Below are 13322 nucleotides of genomic sequence, written 5' to 3'. Positions count from 1 at the left end.
TAGCATAAAGCCTGCTCCTGTGGTCCTCCTAGATGGGCAGACATGGCCAAGCTAGCTACTCCGTACTCCGTACATTCCATGACAATGTCTCAAGTATTCACCTCACCATTCTAGCAGGAGGATCTGCGCACGGCCCCGCTCACATTGCTGTTCTTCTGGCAAATTACGGAATACTCTGGACACTAAATGATGGGACGAATTGCAGCTTACGCTCAACAATCAACAGTATAGTACTCTTTCGATATTGGTAGAACCAGCCGGGTCGATGTTCACCCACTCATAGAAAGGCTTGTATGGTTTAGTCCAATCTCATGTCAACCGCCGCAGATGGGCCCTGAGCAGGGCAGAACATAAGTGGCTAGGAGACGAAATAACTCATCCAGACATTGCTACCTCATTTCAAAAGTAGACCAAGGATCATGCGCTCGGCATCAAATGGCCATCAATCACTTTGTCCCACTATGTCCTCGCCACGAGACAAACAATTAGGTACGGTTCCATAGTCTGGCGTCTCCTCCAGACTCTGTCTGCCCTCAAGTTCCTTTGCAAGTGAAAGTGCGTCTCTCTTTCCACGCTCCACATCAACTAGTAGCATAAGCGGTAACGGAAGCAATATCAAAGCCGCGAGGAAGACAAAGGCTGGTCGGATATCACCATAACGGTCTGTGACTATTCCAACAATCGCAGGCCCGAAGACACTGGAACCTTTGTCCGTAATGGCATATAGAGCATAGAATGCCGCCTCATAGCCTGGAGGAATCAACTCTCCGAAAAAGCTCCGGCAATATGACGAGAGTCCACCCATGACAAGCCCGTATACAACGCCCAATGGGTACATTTCCCATGGTTGTTGAAGGCCCAGGTAACCTAGCCTTTTGATTGCTGGAATAAATCCCAAGAGACCATAAAGTGGTACAAGCTCGAATAGAACAATGCAAGCAATTATGGTTTGTGATGCACGGAGATTGAATGCTCGCGACACAAGGCTCCAAGAAAACGCTCCAAGTACTCCCGCAATCATGGCAATCACATTAATCAGCCCCAATGCAGCTGGCTGCATATCCAATTGAGTTTTCGCAAAGAGGACGGCCGTTCCACTGACTGTCGCAATGCCGTCACTCAAAAGAAACCAAGCTGCCAGAAACAGCAAAATATCCCTCAAGTGCCGAGTCCGTATTGCGGTCCGACCGAGTGATTTCCAGGCATATGCCATGTAGCTGACCCATGTCCCACGCTTCTTCTCATGTGGCAGGGGAGGGCCGGGTCGGGGACGTAGCCATATCGCCGCAGGAATTGTAAAGATGAACCACCACAGCCCAATGAGAAAGAGGACAAGTCGCAACGAAAACGTCGTCTGGTGAGTCTTGATAACGACAAGAATGCAAATGACTTGCAGTATGACTGCGCCGATATAGCCAATGCCGATTCCATTCGACGACAGCTTTGTAGATAGCTTCAATTCCTGAGAAATTCTTGTGGGGATTAATTCGCTGGCGTCATCTGGAGGAGGGCTACGGTAACTCTGCTCAGATTGAAGCAGCGCTGTTGTCTCCGAATTTTCAGCATGACTTGGACCATTGGCTGAAGGGCTAAGATTATTGTCGGTTAGGGGGAGCGGGCCCTCATCACTATGTCCTCTGAGCGACAAAGGATGATGGCGAACCAGAAGAGGCAAAAACGAATTCAAGAGCACAAAAGAAGCCCCAAAGCAGGTATTGGCTATAATTGCGAAGAGCCCACCGAGTATATATAGCCTCGAAACGACAGCAAGGAACAGCATCGTGGAAACAGAACCGATAAGAGCGAAGGTCACCAAGAGCATTTTGCGGTAGCTTCCGTGGTCGGCAGCACCTGACATTGATATTATCAGGATAGCTTGGACTAGAACACTGACTGAGAATGTGTACATAGCGAAGCTTGCAGTGTTGACCTCGATACCGAGAATATGGACAATGCACTGGCTTGACTTCGGTATGTCAGGTTGTGCATATGAAGCGACATAAGAAAGCTGGTTCCAAGTTCCTGGCACTGAAGTGGTTTGTACGGTGCTCCAAGTAGCGCTACACGGGGTCGTCTTGTCCGACAAAAGTACACCGCGTTCTCGAGCCATTTGCTCTAGCGTAATGGGGAGAAAGGACCCTATAACAGATTAGAGGAAAGTATAAAGGCACAATTTGAGGGCCTCTACAGGGAGCTTATACCCATAGCGCACACTGCAAAAACCTCTGCAGCCCAGCCATAGCTGTACCACCCAGCGAGTTCCTTCCTAGATGTTGGCCGGGTGTCGTCTCCCGGAAATTGTGGCGGAGAGCAGGGTGAAGCGACCTGTTCTTCCTGTACATTGGAGCAAGACTGCATTATGAACCGCTCACATATCCATCAGTTCTCCGGGATAAGCACACTCTAATCACGATTGTCTGTATTCTGTAGAAGCTGGTCAATGTACAGGGAATCTCGTAAGACTGTTCACATGGGCTTTGGTGGTATGATAGGCTCATATCTCACACACCTGAATGGTGGCTATGTAACCGAAGTCACTACTTATTACTATTGTTGGTTTGCGGTCAGATTGAGACTGTCCGAGGTTGGGGGGGGGAATAGTAGTATTGATGATGTGGCCTGAAGGCAAGTGTCGTAAAGCTTAAAAGACGGGAGGATAATGAAGTAAAGACTACCTACAAGCGGCAAGACCAAGACTCAGCTGGGCAAGGATCAAGGATCCGATAAATTCCTAATGGACTACACTGTATGAAGCAGGGTAGGTTGATACCTGAACAAGAATGGAAGAAGCTTGGAAACTCTGGGTCGAGTTGGAGTACTCCGTACTCCGTTCTTACCTAATAAGCTTAAGGTAGTTACCAGGTTTACTACTCCGTACGTAGCAGTACTAACTAACTAGCGAGTGGAAGGCCTAGCCAGTCAGCATGGTATGGAATGCAGCGTATTGTGCTAGTATTATTGCGCCCGACCCTTTCCGAGGACCAAGATGGTTTAGTACCTAGGTAAGGCCAAGTAATATTACGACACAGCGATCAAGGCACCAAGGCAATAATCCTTAGTCGCTGGTTGGTCCCGTGCTCATGCATTTGCATCGCATCGCGCAGGCCTCATCTCTCGAGTGTTCACAAGCGCTTCAAAGACCCTGGACCCTCCATGCAAGCGTATTGCTATTCCCCTCATCGCTTGTGATTACAATATATACACCCTTGCCTCTCGCTTGACGAATAACCTTTCCACTGAAAAATTTATTCTGACTTCACTTGTCTCCCCGCCTTCGCTGCTGAATATCCTTTATCATATCACTCTGGAGTCAGTCGTCACGGGCTGACGTCGCGTATCTGACGCCTCGAGACTTGATTCAGGAGACGCGCCTAGCAAGATCCACCTGTAGCTTGTGCGCGTCCGCCAAACTCATGCGCCTAGCCACTGTCTCGGCCTGAGAATCATTTAAGAGCAAGGAGCACGCAACAACTCGATATCAGCCATCCCACGCTATCCACTTTGAGCGCATAACGGTCTAGCTACAATCTGTCGATAAGATAATCAATATCGAGACTCCTTGTTGAGCTCTGGTCGATGGTGCATAAATGGCATCACATTGAAGTCCTCAATCGACGTACGTGCACATAGTCGGCTTCCCTCCTACCCCAGTGCCAGCTCCTCCGGTACCAGAATAGGCCCTCCAATAGGTCGCTCGCTTTGTGCTGCGCGAGGGGTAAAGGAGGGGAGGGCTTAAGACAACGAAGAGCAAGTCTCTGTACAGAACATGCCGGGAGTCGTCATGGACGATGCCAGTATTGGCGGACTCAGACACAGGCCAGGTAGCAGTTTTTCTCAGGATGGGCAGTCGTATGCCCGGGGAGAAACTGCCCGGTTCAACGGTGCTACCAATTCACAAGCTGGTCAAACCCATGTTAATGGAGTGGGAAAGAACACCAGTCATGACCGAGCCATCGAGGCACCCCCGGTCCATTATGCATCAAGGAAGACTATAGGAGCGCCTGAATTGCCACACATAACACAGGGCTTCTTTCCTTTTTCGAAGCTCGTGAATAGGTCCGTTCAGCAGTGCTGGAACGATCTATCCGATTTGATCACTGAACTGGCAGATATCCAAGTGAATGCTCACGAGTTTCACTCTTCGCCAATTCCCACCAGCGGGAAGTCCTCGGGCAATCAATCCCCTGAAAATATACGAAAGAAGCTTCGATTATTAGAATTTTCGCACGCTAAAAGAGCTGAATTCATTAAGCTTCTCGTTCTCTCTCAATGGAGTCGACAAGCAGCTGATGTGAGTAAATTAATTGATATCCAAAATTTCATCCGCACCCGTCACCAAGCCTACACGGGGGCCCTGCAGTATGTTGGGGATATGAAAAGAGACCTTGTGCAGGCCCAGGTAGCAAACCCCGATCTGAAAACCGCATTGGAAGTCTTGTCCAAAGGTAAAGTGGAATCAATGTCCAATGTAAGCTCCACGCTATTCCGGGTTGTTAGTTCCTCTCTGATTTTCTCTTGCGTCGTATTTTAGCTCGGTTACAAGCCTCCCAGACACCTAACGGCCAGGGAAACACTCAGAAAGTTACAGAAAATCAACCGATTGATCGGCGTGCGACTCGTAGTGCGAGAGAAGATACCTCCATCTTTCAGGACCTATCGTGTTCACGACGGCCGGGTCACATTCGTTGTCCCTGGTGAATTCGAACTTGACCTTTCCATTGGTGAAGAGGATGAAGCTTCACAGTTTTTCTTCGTTGACATTCGTTTCCTCTTCTTCCCTTCGCCATCAGTCCCGAAGGGTCGATTCTTGAATGAGCTTGAGATAAAAATCAATGATGTGCTTCAGAATAGCGGCTTGACCGGGTGTTTCGAGATACTGCATAACTTGGTATTAACCAATAAAGTTAACATACTATTCAAGCAAGCTGCCGAATTGGCAAGAAGTTCCTGGTCCGACGTTTTGCGTGTTGAGTTGTTGCACCGAACGCTCGTTGTACAGTATTGGATACTGAAACCTGGAGCTAAAAGCTGGCTTGAGATCGGAATAAAAGGCGGGTTCTGCAGGCCAAGCAGCGGAAGCTCTGGGTTGCCGTCTTTAGGGCTTCGCTGGATGAGAGATGGCAATGAGGTTTCGTGTGAAAACATTGATTTTGATGCAGAAAACCTCTCTATGGAGAGCCTCCTTCGGAGTGTCATTGCTCTACATGTCTCTCACGTTCTTTCTTCGGCATACAGCAGCATAAGACACAGTTCACTTTACTCGATTGGCCACCTGTCCTTGCGGGCTCAGCTTACAAGGACTGAGCCCGGCGATTGTCTACTCGATGTCCAGCTCACTGAAACTAAGTATCTTCGAGTCTCCATTGAACCGATGTCCGGGATTTCTATCTTGTCAACCACTCCGAGTGTTTCGGAGCGGTTTGATGGTGACCGCAATCTCGAAAAGTCCTCCGCCGATGACATTGTTTCCCGTGTTGCTCGACTTCGTTGTAATGCGGCTATAGAGGAAATTGAATCCAAGGTCAAAATGCTAGGATTTGAGCCGCTGAACCCGAGGGCATGGAAGATTGATTTTCGCAAGATCTTCCCATCAAACATCCTGCGATTCGCATGCTTCTCTCATCACCTCTGGGAGCGTAACTGGATCGTGGCAGCGACTAGCAGCATGGACGGGGATAGCTGGTGGGTTGTGCAACTTCGACCAACGGTGATTGCGAAAAGCCCTTCCATTCTCGATGTGAGCAGACGTGGCCAATCTGTTCTCCGCTTCGCCCAGGTTGTGACAAATGGGTTTTACCCTGCGCTGCATAAAATCGATGACACGTCCCTTGCGGACCTTGGGCACAGTCTTTCAGGAATTCTGGCTATCCATTCTAATGCCCGCTACTTGTCAGGCTTGCAAGCCATCAAGTTCTATCCTCCTCCGCACAAGTTGACCATCGAACCTGATCTTCGAGTCCCAGACATCTTAGTTCGATACGATGCATCATATCTTCCCAGTGTCTTTCGGGTAGCCATGCCCGTTAATGCAAAGAGAAAGAGCCCCTTTAAAGACACCATTCGCCTTGCTTTTCATGGAATTGATCCTCGCAAGAAGTGCGCTATTATGGTAGCCTATGGAAGCTTGGCCAACCCTATGGGTGCCTTTGGCCAGCTTATTTCCAACTGGGATCGCTCGCTAGTATTTCAAAAGAAAGGCGGTGGCTTTGCGATACGTTTGCTTGCGCCTGCTGGCCACCCCGTCATCGTCAATCTTATAGAAAGCTTACAGAGACTTGAATGCGTGCTTTCAATTCTCGAATCCCTACAACGGAAGAAAATTGAGGTCCGGACCTTTTCGCTATCGAGCATATCCTTCGTCTATGGTCCGGAGAGAGATCTCTCGGCTAGCATCAATATTGATCTGTTTAGTAATGACTCTCTTATCGAACTCAATCCCACCGATCTTGCATCTAGCCCCGAGTCGTTATTTCGCCTTCGTCTACACATACAGTTTGGCCACCATAATCCACATCGGCGGATTCAGGAATCTCTCGCATCTAGTCTTAATCAAGCTTCCACCGAGGCAGGATTGGAGGCTATGGTTGAGCTTCTGACGCTTACACTTCCTCTTATGAGGGCTTTGGACCAGCTAATGGCGAACCCGTCTTACAGTGAGCCCCTGAGGGTGCAAGTTACAGTGCGTAACGCCAGATCGTACCAAATTCACTACCCTGATGAAGGGGTTCTGTTTCAACTGGTCGCTGCTTCACACCAAAGCCGTTGGGTCTGGGTACTTAGAGATGTGAGCACTCAAGAGAACAGTAGAGAACACAAGATCGCAACTCGTCTCCGAGAGGCACTATATACCTCAAAGGGTGATGGTTGGCGAGGGCTTGAGGGTGGAGTCGTTTCAGAAGCCAGTCAAGTCGGAAACCTCCTGCGAGAACTTGAAAAGTGCTTCGCTGCCTGCCGAGCTGATTCCGGACACAAGCCTACAGGCGGTGCTGTTAGCCCTGGCACATCGAACGTTACCGAGCTTTCGGTGTCAGCGAGAGCAAAGGAGAATATGGATGGCACCAAATCTGAGCATCAGGACTCTCTTGCAACCCTTCCAAACAACAAGAACGCCCAGTCCCACGCTAGTAGTGCAACACCCAAAGAGGACATCATAATGATTGACTGAAGCTCCCCATGGCTACTACCTTGACGCTTACGGGCACCTTTTCTTAAGCAACGCCCCTCGAGTATGGCTTTTCCTCGTACGTTGAAATGTACTTTTCATACGCCAACTATCATTTGGTGCTGTTACAGTGTCCACAATCGAGGTCCTTGCTCTTAGAAGCTCCTGTTTCCTGCCAGTTAACATAGTATTGAAATATCTGCTTGTCTTTGTGGCTGAGCCTCATTTCCTGGAAAGAATATCTTCTAATATAAGTGTGGGAAAATGTTATGAAGTCCGGGGATTGAAAGCAACAATATGTTGCTATTGTATATCTCTTATGAGCCAAAGAATGGCTGCATTTTCATCGCATGTAGCTGTCATTATCACACTATACTTCAAATATGTACACGAAAATTCATTGCCTAGAGCCCCAGCTGAGGATAGAAAAAAAGAAAGATCTCAAGCACTCAGCGCCTTAGACCCGTCCTGACTTCCAAAAGCTCCATAACTCCCTCGACTCCTATGATAATGTGGGTGTGTGTGATCCGGCTACAAGCGTTCTTGCTTTACCTTGCCTCGATTCCTAAGGACATCATATTCGACCCATCGAACAGTTGGTAGCTCTCCGTCCGGAACAAGCCTCCCGGGGTTCATCACGTGACAGTCTTCATAGGTTATACAGAACGGCGCAGCCTCGGGGTCAGCCAATATAAGTGCAGTGGGTAGCGGATACAGTTGTAATGAGGAGACATAGTCCCACAGAACAGGCCGCAAAGAAAGCGGGAAGGGCGACAGATTCCCTTGGTCTAGGATTGATTTCACAAGCTTTCGAGCAAAGAGCGTGGCAGATGAGGCTATGTAAGAGTTGGTGCCTGCCTGTAGGCTCTGGTCGCTAGCCCGGTCGCTGAATTTCAGAGGGCTGATATCTTTAGGGGCCGCGTTCACATCTTCTCCACCCATAGCGTCGTCGGTGCCATAGGAAAGATTCACGGCACTGCGTCTTAGTCGACTCGATATGTCGTCCCGGAATATTGCAATGTCATGGACGGGCCCAAATAGGGTAAGGCGGGAAGGATTTGATGTCCAGATTGCTTCACCAGGTGGCTCAGATGACCGGGTAGGGTCTACTTGTGAGTTGGCAGTAGCGAATGCACGCTTCACCCTGGTAGTAAACAGCTCTGGAATTGCATGGCGCGGTATCGAGGAAGCAGCACCGGCTGAAAAAGCCGATGACCATGGGTCATTATCGCCTGGAACGAAAATGAACGTCGAGTGCTGCAACAATGTAGGGAAGTCGGATAGTGTCAACGAAAGCGCATCGAAATATTCCTTGTACTCGATGCTGCCCGCCTGGCCGCTGCTGTTTATAATAGCTTTCTGTACGAAGTTTCCGGTCAGGACGAATATGCTTGGCCGCTCCTCCAGACGCAAATCATTATAAACACCGAAAACTCTCCTCAACGCATCGAAAGTCCGCATATTATCAAGGTTCACTTCGCCCAGAACGGCCACTCTTAGCCGGCGACCACTCTTGGCGCTTCCATGCGCGTCTTGTAGATATTGTGCCTCAATCTGTCTCATTCTTGGACCACGTGCACGCTCACTCCCGACTCCCAGAAAATCAATCCATCCGAGGCCTCCACTAGAGCTGACCTCTCTGCCATTTTGTTGGTTATTCATCCCCAGCGATGTCTCCCGTCGCTCACAGGGAGGGCCACATATGGAAACGCCCATGAAGACCCCCCCAATGGCTCCCCCCACCCCGGCATTACCGCCCAGGGTAGATCCCCTGATGTTCTCCTCTTCTTCATAAATTCCATCGACGAGGACAAACATGCCCGGAGCAAGCCAGGCACCATCTCCAGGCACCATTCGCGCGTGTCTAAGATCCAGAGCGATGCTCCCAGTCAAGTCACTCACAGTCAGGTCTCCCGTGGGTGACACCGAAAGTAAGCCGAGAATCAGGTGTGATGTACCATTCCTCCCGAGTAGATTTGCGATTGGTGTGAGCTTGTAGCCTTGACTGAACGCTGAGAAAGATGATGATTGTTGCAACATGCCGGAAGATCTGGATGGTAACTGGAACGACTCGTGCCGAAGCAAACGTTGATGAACAATGTTATAACGGTCTCTGAACAGATTAGTCCTCTGAGAGGACGGAGGAAATAGCGTGGGTTTCGATCTCGCAACTTCGAAGTATTTCTTGTCCGCATTATAGGTCAATCGGGGAATTTCAAATGCTTCAATGACCCTGATCCAATGTCTCGGGTGTGAGGTTGAGTCGGGGCTCTCTACTAAATCTTCACCTTCCGGCGCTATCGTCGCAGATAATGGGGTCTCTGTTCTCGAGCGTCTGCTGCCCTGACCCGGGCTTGTCGTTCCCCCAGGGACCTCATCTGCCGAAGTCTGCTTCCCAGGAACAACCCTACCCCCACTCATATTACCCTCCAAGGTCTGTAAAATAGCTCTCAGCGAGGCCCCTTTACCTTCATCGACAATGACGCCACCACCAGCTTTTTTCCAGCCCTTGGCCACTTCATCGAGTACCCTTTCTGCGAGACCCTCTTCGCGCCATCCCGAGCCACAATGCTTTCCCACGAATGCCGCTAGAGTTTGAAGCGCAGAGGATGAAATCGTCAGGTTGTGCTTGCGGGTGAAAGTACGGAAGGCCACAGGCCGGAGAGTCGAAGGAGGAAGCAGTATGGGGAGGATTGACGTCCTTGTAGGGAGCGCACTGGGCCTGCTCTTTCGGAAGGGGAAGGCGGGGGTTCCAAACCCTGGTGAGGATGAAGGGACAGGATTCGAGTCCACCATTTCTGGCGAGATCTCCAAGGGAAGCGATGCCGATAGGGAGGAGTGGCACTCGGAAAGGGTGAAATAGAATGAGGGTGGAGGAGAAGAAAGACTATGATGAACAAGACAAGTAAATCTGGCAGATCTGCTGTCAATACGAGGTGTTCTTGCTAGTGCTGGTTGACTTGGTAGCCATATACCTACCTACCTGGATGAAAGTGACGGGGTAGATCGAGCTGAACGCGTGGTCCTGGTGATGGCGGCGACGGCGGCGCGCGTCGCCCACGCGATTTCTTCCACTTTATGACCAAGGCCCTCGTCCTCAATTTGCTCTCAACTTCCGGCATACCACACATCACTTTTATTCTATGCCAGGCGGTGCCGCACACATACACGCGACTCGTTAAGCAGCATCCTCAACTTACCTGGCTTGCGCTTTTTCTTTCTCGGCCTCTTGTCTTTCCTCGCCTCAGATTTAGGCACTTCTCTCCGCTTGGGTCCGCAGTCCCCCGTCCTCTTATCAACATCTGCCGCCAGAAACAATGGAGCCTAGCGCACCCTCGGAAGACAACAGTGCCAAGTTTCGAGCATCCTTGGATGAACTTATTAAGCAAGCTACCGCTAAGGATGCCATCAAGGATTTTAACGCCGCCGCCGAGCTATATTCCGAGGCCACGGAACTTCAGGCCATGATAAACGGAGAATTGGCTCTCGACAATGCCGACTTACTATATGCCTACGGCAAAGCTCTATACAACGTTGCTGTCAGCAAAAGCGATGTGCTTGGATCGAAAGTAGCTGGAGAGCCCCATGCACAACCAAGTAACGCGCCTGTTGAGAGACCATCCGCTGGATCGACATCAATCACGGGAATTGTTCAAAAGGCAGCTGCCCAGAGCCCAGCTAAAGAGCTATCAGAGGCCCAAGAGACAAAGGCTGGAGATGTTCCAGCCAAGCCATACTTTCAATTCACAGGCGATGAAAATTTCGAGGATTCAGATTCTGAAGACGATGCCGATGGCGAGGAAGCTGCCGCCGATGACGAAGATGATTTTGCCAACGCCTTTGAAGTTCTTGACCTGGCACGCATACTATATCACAAAAAGGTGAACGCAATAGAGGAGAAATCTGCAAAAGGGAAATCTACAGATCTATCCTTGGACCTCAAGCATGTCAGAGAACGTCTCGCGGACACCTATGATCTACAAGCAGAGATCTCGTTGGAAGCGGAGAGATTCCTAGATGCGGTGACGGACTTGAGGACTGCTCTTGAATTAAGGCAGTCTCTCTTTCCAATGGAAGACCCTTGTGTTGCCGAATGTCACTATAAGCTATCGCTTGCCCTAGAATTTGGGTCTGTCAATAATGGGAATGATGATGCTCAAGAGGACAGTGGTAACCAGGGCCAGGTTGATGAGGAAATGAGAAAGGAAGCTGCAACACAAATGGAAAAGGCCATTGAAAGCTGCCGGTTGAGGATGAGTCAAGAACAAAAAAAGCTGGACGACGATAGTTCCCTGGAAGAAGACAAGGTGACCGCTATGAAGAGAAGAATAGCAAATGTTAAAGAGATAATAGCAGACATGGAGCAAAGGGTAAGCGGCCGGCTCGCCTTGCTTTCCCTCCCATCTTGTATATTCAAACCGCAGATTCTTACCATGATTGACAGCTTACCGATCTCCGACGTCCACCAGTATCCACTGCCGATTATGGTGATAGAAACGACACTATGTTGAATGGTATCTTGGGTCAAATCGTGGGACAATCCCCGTCCCAGCAAAAGGCCCGGCTTGATGCTGTCGCCAGAGAGGCGAATGACCTTTCTGCATTTATCAAAAGAAAGCCTTCAGCCAACAAACCATCCCAGAAGAGTGATACTCCGGCAAAACGATCGGCTCAGGGGGAACCTGAGGGCAGTGACGTAAAAAAACCCCGACTGAATGACACAGGCGATGAGCGTCGATGATTATCGTACATTGATTAGTTACAAAGGGACCTCGAATTGTTATTTCTCTTTATGTTTTGTCCAACATCGTTTGTGGCACCTAGGACGAAGGGTCTAACACGGTCATGTTGACGTTGGCTCCAAATGATCATTAATACTGATATGATACCCATTTGAGCGAGGCTTAGCGAACGGATTGAGGGGTAATAACAGCAAGTATGACCCGACCATCACAATATTCAATCATTATAAGTATCATTCGTCCCTACATCCCATCGTGTAGAAAACGGGACGAGAAAGAAAATGGGGAGAAGGAGAGGGAGAAGGGGGCTCGCAGAAGGCGAATTATAGTTATTAGTGATAGGGCTCTCTACAGGAGACCTGAAATCATAGATAATCATATCGTACTTTGTCGGAAATAGTCACATAGACCTCCCAAGGACGAGAAATATCATAGAGTCGTCATTCCAAATATAGAAGGCCGGCGTTCGGGCAGTTTGCGATTCCTCCGCCGCATGGCCAACCCAGGGCTCCAGACTCCAGCAAACAAGTCCTCGCACTCGTCCTCATTCTGACTGTCGAATTCTATACTATTCCCTGAGTTTCCCGATAGTCCCTCTCCAGAGCCCGGAGACGCAGATAGCATTGCTGAGTCGATGTAAGATGGGGATTCCCAAGACGAAGATGTCATAATCCTTTCAGTCTCCAAGATGAACTTGCCGACCTTGTAGCGTTGCGATTCTTCTTCAGCAGTGACATATTTCCAGCCGAGCACATTTCCACAAAGGGCGCAGTTGATGTCGCCTACTGTATGCGCACCTGTGACCAACCGTCGCGGTACGGGCTTTTGTATGAGGGTATTTGGAAGGGAATCAATGGGCGAAGTCTTCATAGTGATTGCGCTGGTCATGGGTTCCCCAGACACAAGAAATGCACGGCCATAGCGGCCTGTGAACCCTTTGCTGATTATTTGCGATGTGAAGCAAATGTCTGCTGCGCAGCACAAACAGCGAATACGTGAGACATGGCCATCCAAGCACTTCCCGTCGTTTGTTTCCAGAGATGGCCCGGGCCCTACTTCCGAAGTTGAGCCCCTGGACCCCACATTTGGCTGTCTGTTACGGAAGACAGTAGGTCGGAGTAGAAATTTAGGATACATGGGGGCTTTGAGCTGTTGCTTTTTGTTCAAGTAAGTATATGAGGGTGTCAAGATGTGGAGATGCAATTCGAAACTAAACTACAACAGTGAGTGAAGATGTATAAGAGTTTTTGTTATGAGTGCTAGCATCTAGCGTGTGGGAAACAGTAGGTACAGTTATCTTCAGGTGGGTATCATACTGAGGTCATCACCCGCTCCTTGGCAGGCTAGCGTTGGAGATCATCTGATCGATGTAAGTTACATAGTAGATATCCCGTACCTCTGGAGCGAGCGCGACCGCT

At 49.5% G+C, this 13322-nt stretch overlaps 5 protein-coding genes across 5 annotated transcripts; 2 read left to right on the top strand and 3 right to left on the bottom strand.

The window, feature by feature from the left end:
• Window positions 1-219: 219 nt before the first annotated feature.
• BO80DRAFT_421678 (MFS transporter) lies at window positions 220-2547 on the bottom strand. The gene is made up of 3 exons (XM_025718664.1): window positions 2510-2547; window positions 2189-2424; window positions 220-2139 (listed from the first exon to the last, which is right to left on the bottom strand). Exon 3 carries the CDS (start codon window positions 2108-2110, stop codon window positions 443-445), a length of 1668 nt encoding a protein of 555 aa, XP_025579369.1. The 5' UTR covers window positions 2111-2139; window positions 2189-2424; window positions 2510-2547; the 3' UTR covers window positions 220-442.
• A 1000-nt stretch (window positions 2548-3547) lies between these two features.
• Window positions 3548-7492, top strand: BO80DRAFT_174158 (mediator of RNA polymerase II transcription subunit 14). The gene is made up of 2 exons (XM_025713957.1): window positions 3548-4468; window positions 4532-7492. Exons 1-2 carry the CDS (start codon window positions 3767-3769, stop codon window positions 7163-7165), a joined length of 3336 nt encoding a protein of 1111 aa, XP_025579368.1. The 5' UTR covers window positions 3548-3766; the 3' UTR covers window positions 7166-7492.
• A 1-nt stretch (window position 7493) lies between these two features.
• On the bottom strand, window positions 7494-10219 carry BO80DRAFT_174145 (DNA polymerase epsilon noncatalytic subunit). Its single transcript, XM_025713956.1, has one exon. It carries the CDS (start codon window positions 9956-9958, stop codon window positions 7694-7696), a length of 2265 nt encoding a protein of 754 aa, XP_025579367.1. The 5' UTR covers window positions 9959-10219; the 3' UTR covers window positions 7494-7693.
• BO80DRAFT_174120 (SHNi-TPR domain-containing protein) lies at window positions 10220-12002 on the top strand. The gene is made up of 2 exons (XM_025713955.1): window positions 10220-11532; window positions 11607-12002. Exons 1-2 carry the CDS (start codon window positions 10480-10482, stop codon window positions 11901-11903), a joined length of 1350 nt encoding a protein of 449 aa, XP_025579366.1. The 5' UTR covers window positions 10220-10479; the 3' UTR covers window positions 11904-12002.
• BO80DRAFT_421675 (yippee/mis18 family protein) lies at window positions 11934-13179 on the bottom strand. The gene has a single exon (XM_025718663.1). The coding sequence runs from the start codon at window positions 13039-13041 to the stop codon at window positions 12334-12336; it is 708 nt and encodes a 235-aa protein (XP_025579365.1). The 5' UTR covers window positions 13042-13179; the 3' UTR covers window positions 11934-12333.
• Between the last annotated feature and the right edge of the window lie 143 nt (window positions 13180-13322).

Source organism: Aspergillus ibericus (assembly GCF_003184845.1).
Source record: "Aspergillus ibericus CBS 121593 unplaced genomic scaffold BO80scaffold_4, whole genome shotgun sequence".
NCBI classification, from domain to species: Eukaryota; Fungi; Ascomycota; class Eurotiomycetes; order Eurotiales; family Aspergillaceae; genus Aspergillus; species Aspergillus ibericus.
This window is presented reverse-complemented; position numbering and strand designations above follow the sequence as displayed.

Excerpts from the sequence above, each read along its gene's own strand:
- BO80DRAFT_174145 (XM_025713956.1), bottom strand. The coding sequence starts at position 9,958 with ATGGTGGACTCGAATCCTGTCCCTTCATCCTCACCAGGGTTTGGAACC.
- BO80DRAFT_421678 (XM_025718664.1), bottom strand. The coding sequence starts at position 2,110 with ATGGCTCGAGAACGCGGTGTACTTTTGTCGGACAAGACGACCCCGTGT.
- BO80DRAFT_174158 (XM_025713957.1), top strand. The coding sequence starts at position 3,767 with ATGCCGGGAGTCGTCATGGACGATGCCAGTATTGGCGGACTCAGACAC. Across the intron at positions 4,469-4,531 it reads AAGTGGAATCAATGTCCAAT|CTCGGTTACAAGCCTCCCAG; the intron begins GTAAGCTCCACG and ends GTCGTATTTTAG.
- BO80DRAFT_174120 (XM_025713955.1), top strand. The coding sequence starts at position 10,480 with ATGGAGCCTAGCGCACCCTCGGAAGACAACAGTGCCAAGTTTCGAGCA. Across the intron at positions 11,533-11,606 it reads TAGCAGACATGGAGCAAAGG|CTTACCGATCTCCGACGTCC; the intron begins GTAAGCGGCCGG and ends CATGATTGACAG.
- BO80DRAFT_421675 (XM_025718663.1), bottom strand. The coding sequence starts at position 13,041 with ATGTATCCTAAATTTCTACTCCGACCTACTGTCTTCCGTAACAGACAG.